General features: G+C 44.7%; 1 protein-coding gene across 5 annotated transcripts in view; it reads left to right on the forward strand.

Moving 5' to 3' along the window:
* The window catches only part of SHISA6 (shisa family member 6), a 266219-nt gene that overhangs the window by 245850 nt on the left and 7690 nt on the right, over positions 1-12679 (forward strand). For 3 of the 5 annotated variants that reach the window (XR_008579807.1, XM_054846959.1, XM_054846961.1), the window contains one exon: positions 5196-5348. The exons of 1 other annotated variant lie outside the window; for it this stretch is intronic. Coding sequence is in view for 3 of the 4 variants with exons in the window: in XM_054846959.1 (XP_054702934.1) it covers positions 5196-5348 (153 nt within the window). In the remaining variant the exon portion in view is untranslated. The remainder of the gene's footprint in view (positions 1-5195; positions 5349-12679) is intronic. One more of the 5 variants, XM_054846960.1, reaches the window with a different exon arrangement.

A 12679-nucleotide genomic window follows, 5' to 3' on the forward strand; every position in this document is an offset into this window, starting at 1 on the left:
GTCTGTGAACATCAGTTCTTTGCCTGCTATAACAGCATGTCACTTCCAGGATGGCTCAGGAGGTGCTAAGTCTTGGCACAGAAGGCTACCAAACGTCATCAGCTACTACCAGATTTTCCTGAGGAACACAGTCCTTTGTAAGGGTTTGCATCAGAATCGGAGAAGACTTTCTGTCTGAGCCTTCAAATGGCTGAGCAGAAGGCAGTGCTGGGGGAGCAGTGTGTGCTTTGACAGAGGACTGAAGCTATGCTAAGCTGAAGCTGAGCAGCAGAAGGCTTGGTTGTATCAGCTTCTCCTAGGTGACATTGTTTGCTTTCTCTGGGTGAATGTTTTAAAAGGCATCTGTGGAAATGTCTTGCAAAATTCACACAACATATGTGCAGACTCATATGCAAATACAGAGCACATCCTTTTTGCCACTTGAGCTTTGTTTAAAACTTTGCCATAAATTCACTTTTCTTTTTGTCTTGGATATCATCTGTTCCTGTCCTTGTACATGAAAAGTTCTGTGCCTCATATAAACACACTTTGAAACAGAAACTGTCTTCCAAGAACAGGGGCAGAGCAAGACACTTCAAGAAGACTTCAGGTCTAATCTCCACAACACAAGTCTCCAGCTTTAGAAATACTGAAACTGCTTCTGAGCCCTGTGCTTGCAGAAAGTTTGCAAAGCACTGACAGTGAAATGAGGCCTTCCAACTTATAGTGACTTTCTTACCTTTATAGATTACAAAGTAGTCGAGTGCATGCATAAAGCAGAGGAATGAATCCACATGTCTGCTGAGAGGCCAGCTGTAATTGCAATCCCAAATGCACACAGGGAACTGCAGCCCCCTAACATCCATGTGGGTCACATGCCAACCACAGGCCATATATCCTTCTCAGGATACAGGATGTAGCAGGAAACATGTTCCTCTGGCAGTCCATCAGTGCAGGCAGTGCTCCTGATTCCTCAGGTGCAGAGTCTGCACTTTCTCAGGTTTTTATGCAAGAGCCTGGTCTGAATGGAGCAGGGAAGCCTTTCTGAGCCCGGCCCATGAGTCCACTGGTTCTCATGGAAATACAGCAGGGTTTGGACTGGCCCAACAATTCTGGCTCATGAAGCAGAAGAAATGAGTAGTTAATGCTTGGTAGGTGTCCAAGAAGGAAGATTAGAGCTGCAGAGGAAGAGCCTTTCTCCACAGAGATGCCTGCTCCCTTCCTGAGCTTACCGTGCCAACATTGTGCAGCCTAGTGAGTTTTTGGCAGTGCTGTGCCATGCTACCAGCCCTGCCAGTGGCTGGAGCAACACAGCACTCTAGTCAGAGCACCGTGAAACCACTGATGCTCAGTAGAAGAGGAAATGCTGCAGACTTGAGCCCTCTCCTGCTGAATTAATCAGAGAGACACTGGCAGAATTTTAAGGTGTTGCATTGACTGTAAAAAAGTGTGGTTGCTTCGACGCTGTAGCAAAGAAAATTTAGAAACCAAGAGAAATTACACTGCTGGATGATGTTCCCATCTCTGTTGTGTGTGCTATGCACTGGGTGAGCTTCATTTTCTCCATGTTCCTCTGCAAATAACTTTGCAAATTGTGCCTAGAATCAGAGAGGCATAAAATGGCATGTGGCTGCAGGATGGTGGTGAGGAAAATGTGGACTAAAAATTACTTTTAAGGGTAATCCAAATAACCATGAGATATTGTCCATTCTCCAGTGGTCATCTCACATTGCCCAGGATGTAGAGCTGGACTGGAATGAGTGGGAATGCTGGGGAACAGAACAGTGTACAACCTCAGCTGCCTTGCAGGGAATGGGGAGACCTTTTTATTTACATCCTGTTAATTAATTATGTCCTGCATCTTCCATAGGAGCCAACAAACACAAAGGAGAGAGAGACCAGAGTAAATCATGACTCAAATGTATTGCAGGAGTGAAGAACTACTAAGAAACTTCTGCTGAACTGATCTCAGAATATAAACTGAACAAGATATTTCTCCTTACTAGAGTCTCTCAGTTCTCTGATCTTGCCCTCAAACTACATTATGCAAAAGACATCTGAAATTATCTTTGGTCATTTTAGTTTATCCCTTATTTTGCTGAATGATGGGTAGTGAATTTCAAGGTGACTTCTCATTTGCCAAAATCATTATGGTCTGTTCCTCACTGACTGGATGGAAAAAGCAGTAAGAAGATGCACTGATTCTGCACAAGCCCATCAGATAAATGTGTGGCACTTAATTTCACACACCTCATGCAAGCAGTCAATTAATGCTCCTGCTTTGGCACTGAACACAAATTCCATACATATGACTGGGCTTATTTCAGCATGTCCAAATCTCCATGCAAAATGGAGATTAGATACAGGTTCTGGCTGAGAAATTTGCAAGGAGATGTTACCCCAGGGTCCTTGCCACACAAGTGCAAATAGGAGTGGGGACATAGTTTCAATGCTGATATAGTCTCTGTTTACTGGATAATATCTAATCAATTGTTTCCAGCGCCCTGATGAATGTGATGCACTTCCTAATCCTGCAGTCAGTCTATTAGACATGGATTGAAGTCATCAGCAAGAAAAATAATGTTCTCAGAGAGATGACACATTAGCTATATGCTCACTTGGGGCTATATTCTTTTTGCCAGACAATAACCCTATTCCAGGAGTGCAGACATACATAAGCAATAGGAAAGAAGAGTTTATTAACCAAGATGGTTATTACATTGTTAAGAGGAAATTTTCACCATTGCTAAATTCTGTAAGAAAGTGCCTCATAATTTCTCAGAACTGGGAACAAAATGATGTTCTGGCAGAGAGCTGGGCTCTTCCTTTTCTGCAGGGTGGCTGGTATTTGCTGTCAGTTGTTGAGCCCAGAGGACAGCATGCAGGTGCTTGCTGAAACATGCCAAGCCCCTGTTCCTGACAAAGCATTTTTCTCCCCCCTCACCTTGCTGTGCTGGCAGCGGTGGGGGATCGCACAAGATGGGGTATCCCATGCTGGTGCCAGCCTGGTGCTTAAGGAGAGGGGAAGCTGTTCCTCCACTCACAGTCATACCCTGGACATAGCTGGGAAAGAGTGCACTGTTGTGATCTGTTCTGCAGGAAGCATCGTTGTGAGGAAGCTCATGGAGCATCAGAGCACATGGAATCAGTGACAACAGGGGCAGGAAGGAGCAAATGTTGGGTTTGTTGAAATGGTAGTTGTAATTCAAGTGCCTAAACATGAGTGGCATCAGATCTCTAGGTCCCACATCATGCCTTTCAGCCCTTTATGGGTGTCTTAAATACTCTGGCATACCCCAAATGTCTCAGGTGCCTCTGAATTGAGCACTGAGCATGTAACTGCTGAGAGCTGCAGAGAAGTGCTCTGACCATGCTGGCTTTGGGAAATCATGAGCAGGTTTGTGCCGGAAGACAAGACTATCTCAGCCTGTCTTTGAGAAGCATGTATTCAATGTGAAGGGTAGGTGACAGAAGGTTTAAAATATCTAGGGGAAGTCACAGTGGGAGAAAACTTGTGGACGCAGCTCTGCATCCCTACAGCCAGACATGCGTGGGAACTTCTGGGTCCATTTCCAGGCAACAGAGAGCATCAAGGAGTAGTGAAATGTGAACACTCAGAGAGAAGGAAGATGTTCTGCTCATGCAAACAGGACTCCACGCAGGAGAAAGGCAGAAGGGGAGGAGATAGCCTGACTCCTGCAATTGTTTTTGCGGGAAACAGTTTAGTTTGTGACTCTAGAAAAATGTCTTCTGAAATATCTGCACTCTACTTGGGTGGATTTTGTTTTAAATTTTTGTGGGAGATGAGGGAAGTTAACAAATGTTTGGACACTGCACAAAGCCAACACATTTGTCGAGGTGAAATTCCCCTGCTGGTCAATTACTTTTGGGCAGAAGCTGTGCTTTAATCTGAACAAGTCTGCAGTTCAGATGAGGTAAGAGGGGCTTGAGGCACATGAGTGTGTATTGACACATTGCATTGCTCTTCATGAGCACACGTTAGGAGGGTGCACAACAGGAATGGGTGAACCAAGACTTGAGCATTCTGCCGCTCCTCAGCTGTGTCAGAGAATTTTGCCCTCTGATTTCATTTCCAGACCATACTTGCAGTGGCTACCACCTTGGCCTTTTGACCCAGCTACTGCAATCCCATCACTGCTGCAAACTCCCACAGAGCCCACTGTAGTCTGTTCTAGCTTTGCTTCTAATAATTGAAGCTCCTGCTATTTTTAATACTCTTATGTCTGCCTGTTTTAATATCTGAACACCTGGGAGTTATAAATACAATTCAACAGGTCTCTGTCCCTTGGCTGAGCTGATGAAAGACCATTTTCCATCCAGCTTGCAGCAAATGGCCATGATTTCAATACCAGAAAAACTTTGCAGATTGTCTGGACTTGACTTTTAACGTTCAGGCTTGGTGCAATCCTTACTGGCAGTGCCCTCAGCACTAGCCACCTGACAGCAGGCATTTTGACACTGGCTGGGGACTCCCTTAGTGACCAACAAAATGAAAATAAGTAGAGGGGCATCCTCCACTCCTCAGGGATGGCACCTCCTTTCCTGCTTCAGGAACTTCTCCACACCTTTCCTTGTCTTCTCTCTGCACCCAGATGTGCACCGCACAGCTCCGCTTCACACTTTCCTGTGTGCAGGGGAAGCATGGCCATCTCTAGAGCCCACTAGAACCCCTGGGGCCAGGGAATGGCTTTGCCCAGGAGCCTCCAGGTTCATTAATCAGAAATCTAGCATGATGATAGAGGAACTTGATAAAATAAGCCCATACACTCATTCCCATGGCTCTGAGCGTGGGGAAAGCACAATTTGCTGGGGTAAAGGTAGGTGATGCTGTCTGAACTCATGCAGGCTGCAGTGGGTCAGTCCACAGCACCATGACACAGCCCTCGGTAACTGAGGTGACTAACAGTGCACCAGACCCACCGTCCCAGTGTGAGGAGGGCTGGTTGGTCCAGGTACTTTCGAGGCAGCTGTTTGTTTCTCTCCATAATCACTGTGGACAAGGAAACAATGCCACAAGATCCATTTTTCACTGATCTGTCAGTGCCAGTTTGAATTATGTCCAACAGCCTGTCACTGAGGCTGGCTCAGATACAGTTATCCCTGCCGGGGTTTGTGGGAATGGCTTGCCTCTCTCAGCTTGGTTTGGTGCACACTGTAGACATACCTTTCTCTGTTGGCTTTTTTTTTTTTTGCAGACAAGCCGCGAATGAACAACATCCTTACTTCTGCCACCGAACCCTATGATCTGTCTTTCTCCCGGTCCTTCCAGAACCTCTCTCACCTCCCACCATCCTACGAGTCTGCTGTCAAGACAAACCCAAGTAAATATTCTTCTCTGAAGAGACTAAGTAGGTGTCAGCTCATTTCATTTCCTTTGTATCTCATTTGCTTGTAAGTTGCAGTGGGCACAATGCTAAGGCAATAACCTTCTTCCCTCTGTTGTTGTACTGCCCAAGTTGGCATCTCCAGTAATGATTCTTTTTGGCTGTCGCTTCCCATCAAGGAAGAGTATAGAGAAAGAGTCACTTCATTACTGTGAGAGCATATGTGGTTATTTGCTTACTGACCTCCTTGCTGTGCTGCCTCCCACTACTCCACCTCATATCTGCTTCTGATAGAGTCATCTGGGGATCCTTTTTCTTTCTGCTGGACTCTAGTTGAGTCAAGCTGGCTGCCTCAGAGCAGCTGAGCTTACCTCGGTGTACCCAGGGCAGATATCCCACCATCCATGGGGGTAGCTAGAATCAGGTGACAAACCCAGGCCAACAGAAAGCTGCTGAAATGGTTGGGAGCAACTATTTCAGTAGGAGCACATCTGACTGCCTTGAGCAGTGCTGCGATCTGCCATGTTTCATGGTGTATGTGTCTGGATTTAGTCCTGACCTGTGCCGTACACCGATCCATGGTGCATCTCTGATATTTCAGCATGTTGCTCACTACCCTGTTCACACTAGTTACTAGCTGTTCTTTCTTGCTGTTTTATGTATTGCATCATTCTTCCAACTTTCCTGTGATGCCCCACTCCATCCCCTTTGCTGATGGCAAACTCTTCAGCTTTGGTGGGATTATGAAATAAGTGACATTTGTGCGGGCAAATGCTCTCTCAAGACTGACACTAGGTTTGTAGTATGTATGTTTCCATGAGCATTTTCTGTCATGTTTTCACACTGCCTAATTTAGAGAAATAACTTAGGTGATTATAGTTGCAATATCTTCATCGAAGGTAGGTGAAGATGAAGAGCAGATCCTACTTCCTTAGTCTATATAAAATCTGCATTCCCAATTTATCCAGCTAAGTGAGACACACAAGATTAAGTGGCAGGGAAGCCCTTGGACTGTCCATAATAAATCTCTGTAGAAGATTTTTCAGAAGAGAAAATGGAATGGAAATGTAGCACATAAAAAACTCAGCCCACTCCTTAGCCTGGTGGGCCTTAGGTACGTGGTTAACATTAAGGCAAACACATACGATATGCTTAAAAGTAAGCATGTGCTTAACTGAGAACAGAGATGACATCTTTTGTGACTGGAGCCTGCCATCCTCCCTGTCCAGTGTGCCCTGTGCACCACTCTGCTGCCATGAGCTTTGCTCCCTCATAACATTTGGATCTCACATTCCCAACCACAAGCGTTTTTCCCTTGGTGCATCCCAGTGATGAACTGTCTGTGTTCTTGAGCAGCTTTGATGATACTATCTGATATTGGAAAATCCTTGAAATCACAGCATTGTAATATTACTGCTTTAAAATGTCCCCATTCTGAGGTGATCATTTTTTTTCATTTCCCAGCTAAAATGAGAATTTCTCAGTACAAAAAATATACCCTCTGGATAGCCCAGAAACTGCTGTTTCATTTGTAATTGATTTGTAGTGCCTGGGATTACCTGGGATACATATTTCCTATTCAGATTCTGGGAGATCTCTGTCCTGGCATCACTGCGAACAGGTTAGAGAAGTGCCCCCCAGGAACAGCAGCAATGGCTGCTCCTGTCATGATGCAGGGGATGGTCAGGACATCTTCCAGCCTGTGGTTCATTTATTGCTTTACATATTGTGCGTAGATGCCCAATGAAATCTCCTTGAGCTCCATGTTACAGTTATTGATGTATCTCACTGAAACATTAAAAACCACAAATGAATGCTAATGGAAACCCCCACCTCTTCCACAGCTAACATCTGGAAATGTATGTCAGATTCGAACACTATTCTCTACCTCCTCCTACAATGCTTACTTGACTCACACTGAGTATAAATTCACTCACACCAAGCAATGCCATCCGTGCACTGAGCAATACATTACTAAGTGGTGTCTTAGCAGTCTGACCCATCGGGTGCAGAAAATTTTGCTCAGCAGTTGAAGAAAGGACAGGCCCCTACCTGTCCAACCTCCAACCCGCCTCTCAGTAGATCACAGCAGAAGGGAATAAGTATTGAACTGTAGCACTGCATTTCCTAGATATTTGTCTAAAATGACAAAAATAGGCTTGCATTAAGGCATTAAGGGGCCAAGCTTAAATGTCATCAAGAACATGCTGAACATAGTCAGTGTCCCTCTTTTGAGCTTTTTTTTTTTTTTTTTTTGAATGGTTTGGGTTGGAAGGGACCTTAAAGCCCATCTAGTTCCAACTCCCTCTAGTGGGCATCCTCCACTAAACTAGGTTGCCCAAAGCCTCATTCAGCATGGCCTTGAAGACTTCCAGGAATGGGCCATCCACAGCTTCTCTGGGCAACCTGTGCCAGTGCCTCACCACCCTCATTGAGAAGAATTTCTTCCTCATATCTAATCTAAATCTACCCTCTTTCAATCAGCTGACTCTCTGGACAGTAAGTGTCCCTGTCCCCATTCAGAGGATACCTGGTAATCAACTTGAATCATGTTCTTACATGAGAGTTAGTCTTTGGCTATTGGCTGGAGTGGGGTACATTCACCCCCTTAACTTTTCAGCACCATCAACCCTAGAAGAGAATCCCCACACACTGCAATGGAAATACCAGCTATTTACTCATCAATGGCAGCTATAGGTTTACTTCAGTCATCTTTGCAAAGCACCAACCCATCCTCTTGCAAAGCCCCTGACAAATGCCACACTAACTGCTTCACACTGTATGTTTGAGTAACCCAATAAGCAGTTTCAGCTCTAAACATGCTAAGCACTCCACGGTCCCACTGGGCTTGCATATATGCAACACCTCTAGAATCACAGAATCACTTTCTTATAGCTGGTCTTCTCTGGAGCCGAAGGAAAATAGACACCCAGCTTCTAGACTTTCTCTTGTGATATGCCAATAATATCATTTTCTTATGACATATGAAGGAGCTAAAGGCAACAAAAAATCCAGAAAAAGTAATATCGAAATGCTGGGCTTTGCGAATTAATTATTTGTGGTTTCTTTTTCAGATTTAAAATTACTTCTTTCTAACGAAGTCCCTGCTATGGTTAAAAAATCAATGTTGTGAAGAGCTCATTAACAAACATAATATTTCTATTCAAGTAAAACAAAAAGCATTAGATACTTTCTTAATCTGTGTTTCAGTGATTTGTCTGGGTTTCTTCAGGCTTGCCAGACAGCCAAAAGTCACTTATTTTCCCAGAGTTAGCAGAGACAGATAGTGAAAGACAGTTTCTGCCCAAGAACATCTGAATTGAATAATCAAGGCATATCCAGGAAGAAATAATATTTAGATTCTATTTGCTAGAAATGAGGAGACAGAGATCAGCAAGGGTGTGGTCAGATCCACCTCACCCTACTTTAGCCATCCAGAAATCAGGCATCTTGTCTCTTTGTTTGATGCAGATATCTCTATAATGAGTGAAGGACAGTCATCTCCATATTATGAGAAATGCTCTGAAGGTCCCAGTCTCTCACTGACACCAGCATTGCTCTGGCAAACTACTTAGCTCTGTTCTGGATAACAAGCCTAATTTTTGATGCCTAGAGCTTAACGAAGTACATCCCACTTTAGAAAATTCATCCAAGTGGTTCATGCAACATGGAAGAGATGACCTACACCTGCTGCCTGCACCTGTGCATCCCTGGGGAATGCACCCAGCTTGTGGACATGGAGCTCCTCACCACTGGATTTGCAGGGCAGGCACTCACCTCTCCTGGCATTTGACTCAGAAAGCATCACCACAGCTCCTTCCAGAGCAAGGGCTTGAAGATGTCCCAGCCTTTTATGGAGCAGTAGGAAACAGGTTGCTGGCTGCATAGAAGGGAGCCAGAAACAGGTCCCATGCAAGCACTGAGCTTTCTGCTTCCATGGCTGTTCACCTTCCCAGTTCTGACTTCAGGGCAACAGGAAACCCATCTGGGCTTGCTGCCTGTGAAGCCAGGTAGGAGGATCTCTGAGGGGCAGGCACCACCTCCATGGGAAGCCCTATGCCAGGTTTGCCAGGGAAGAGCAGTGGTGGGTGGGTGTGGGATCACGGGACAGAGCAAGAGCAGCTGTACTAATTCTGTCCTGCCCAGCGCTCCAGGGAATTGCTGTTTCCAGCTAAGTGAGAAAGGTCAGTCAGGAAGGAAGTTAATATTTTCGGGCATATTAAATCACTTGGTATTGGGTAAAGAATCATCACAAATGACTAGGCAGCTTGAAAATGTTAAAGCCAATTAAAACGGGAGAGACAAGCCCAAAGAGGAGATACACTGGAACTGCAGAGGAAAAGAAACAAAGAAATTACCTTTAAGAAAAGCAAAGAAATTACACTGATGGCCTTACATACACACACATATGCACATATTTTACCATGTTAACATACAACCATGGGAAGAAAAAAATCTCCTTGGCTTTTTCACACTCTCTTCCCAGAACACCAAAAATGTACCTCATTTCTGTAATTACAGTGTCAGAGGAGCTGTGCTCTGCCTTTCTGCGATGGCAGCTTAGATGTGTTGAGGCGAGATGTGTGAGTAAGAGCACTCATTTGGGGCTCTCCCTCCAAATGAGAGGGGAAAAAAGCTGCCTGAGGACAAATCAGCCTAACCTAAAACCAGATGAAACACTCGAACACTCCTGAATTTTGGTGAGACCAGCCCTGGTCAATGTTCCAGAATTGCCAGAGGAAGAAAGAAAGGGGTGGGGGGGATGATGACACACCCAAAAAAACCCCCAACCCCCCAAAACCAAAAAACAACAATTAAAAAGCCCACAGAAATTGTGCAGAAAATATGATTTCCAGTAATTCCACTTCCACAAGTTTGAAAAACATTAGTGAAACCCCAGAAGTATGAGATTGGCTTTAAAAAAGAAAGTTCTGTCAATCAATAGACCAGTGATTTCTTTCTGTCCGCTCATCAATTCTGGCCTTTTGGAATCCACTTAGGACGCATTTTTTAATTTTTAAGCACATCCATGAGGGAGAAGCCTATTTGATTGTAGGGGTTGTTTTGGCTAAAATTACAAATGTCAGTTTTCATATGAGCGTCAATGGAAAGATAAGGGGTAGCGGTATCAAACCTCACTATCCCAGTGAACTTGCTGGTGCAATGAGGATGAGATGAATCAGACTGGATGGTTTCAGGCCCTGGAGACATTTTTATTTTAGCAAACTGTGCAACCAGATGTCCACAGTTCCCACCCCATCCACTGGGTGAAGCACCTGGTGTCTCCAGTCCCAAAAGCCTGGAGCTGTATTTGTTTCACTGCTTTCCCTGGGTGCAGAAATGCTGCGGTTACAAGATGTGCTGAGCTTCTCCCTCGGCATGAAGGCACGCATGTGATATAGCACGCTCGGCCTCTCGTCGAGCTACATTCTCCATGACCAGTGCTCATGAACCTATGCCACCTTTCAGAGGCAACAGCCTGTTAAATGTCTGTCTGGTGCCTGCTTAAACCAGCATGTTGTTCATGGGAAACTGCCATTTCTGCTTTGATTCCTTCGAGGAGATGTGAAGCTTGTCTACACCTGAAAATGTTCCCGGAATAGCTGTGCCGACATCTAAACATGTCTCTCAGCACCATGGGAGGAGACAGACTGTACGAACTTAGAAACACCTTTGAAATGAAATCAGTTCCCTCAATGGTTTAGCCACTGCCAGCAAAAGGCCACGCAGGTGTCCGTACTGTTTACAGCTATGGAAGAGGGAAGGAAAGGATATTTTTAATGCTCCTAATTGGCAAAACTTTTAAAAGTGTAGACCATGATGCATTTTTTATCCAAATTAGCAAGGAACAACTTCAAACCACTTTTAATCAGCTGGTTCTGCTGCCTCACTAGCAGACTCAGACCACTGCAAAGCTCACATAAGCTGGTTTAGCTCCTGCTGGCAATTACCACAGCCAGGTGTGAGCATCCAAGCACATCTCCATTTGGGATGTTCTCTGCTTTAATTACATCTATTTAGAGTCACTTGGGCAAATCCAGTGGAACTTCTCTCATCCAGAGAAGAGGCCAAGTGCCAGAGTGCTAATTGCTAAGCTCCTGTTCTGCACCTAGCCTCAAGCATCATTATCAAGCCTGTGCACACTAAGTGTGTGCAAGTCTATCTATGGCCACATTATAGAATAAAAATGTCTAAAATTACTCTGGCCATATGGAATTTCCCCAGTCCTTCCCAGACTTCCTAGAAGGTGATTTTAAAGACACAAGAATTTGAGGCCAGAGGAGCTGCTGTCTGACATTTGCAATGAGATACTCCTCCAAGAATGTTTTGATTGCAAAAAAAGACTCATTCCTACAATATATACTCTGGAGAGCAAATCCCATCAGCAGCAAGCATGCCAGTACAGGAGAACTCTGGGTAGTCCTCACACCTTGGTGGTGTGTAGGCTGGAAAGAAGAGGTTGGCAGCAAGAGCGGTGCCAACAGGCCATGCTTTTCAGCACAACGTTCTCAGCTTGTATTTTTGGATGCTGAGACAGGGGGATCAACCATCATCCTCACAGACCCTTTGAGTTATGTGGACTGTTCGCAGGACCATGCGGAGCAGGACCCAGGGGTCACTGAAGAGAGCACTGAATGTGTGGGAGAGGAGATGAGGAAATTAGTGAGTGATATCATCCAGCACAGGATGCTTGCAGCACTCCAGAGATTGGCTGAAGACCTTAAGGCACCAATGTGTAACTGTTGTCTTGTGAGCAAGCTTGTAGGATGTTGTCAGCACCAGTCACATATCATAAGGCATTTCCTCCAAAAGCACTCTGCCTTATGGGACAACCAGCCAACTGTCTTCATTTTTCAGCCAACATGGTGCATAAAACCTATAGATTTATGGCTATGTCAGAGGAAATAGGAAATTTCCACGTCATATTTAACTACTAGGTCTGTTGGCTGCCTACAGATACTTTAACCATCAGAAGTGGGACCATCTACCTCACTCACCTCATGATTGCACTAACTGTCCAGCAGCAGAGCTTTGCTCTTTTTATCTCTCATACATCCTCAGAAACTCCACACATCTAAAATTTTCCTCTTCCATTGTCTGATACTTTCCCATCTTATGTCACCTACGACTGATTGAAATACTGGAGCTGAGAAAATCAATGGGGTTCCTCTTTATTATCTTTATCATATATCTTTATCTTATTTGTCTTATAAGCAAAAGACTTTCCAAAGGAATTTTATGATAGGTCCCAGAAGCTGGTCAGGACATATAGGAGATAATGTCTTTGCCCATAAACACTTGGATCAAGACCAGTAGGGAAAGTACTTACTGGGTCATATGTGTGTGTTCCCAGC

The sequence above is a fragment of the Grus americana genome, chromosome 18 (genome assembly GCF_028858705.1).
Source record: "Grus americana isolate bGruAme1 chromosome 18, bGruAme1.mat, whole genome shotgun sequence".
Classification (NCBI taxonomy): domain Eukaryota; kingdom Metazoa; phylum Chordata; class Aves; order Gruiformes; family Gruidae; genus Grus; species Grus americana.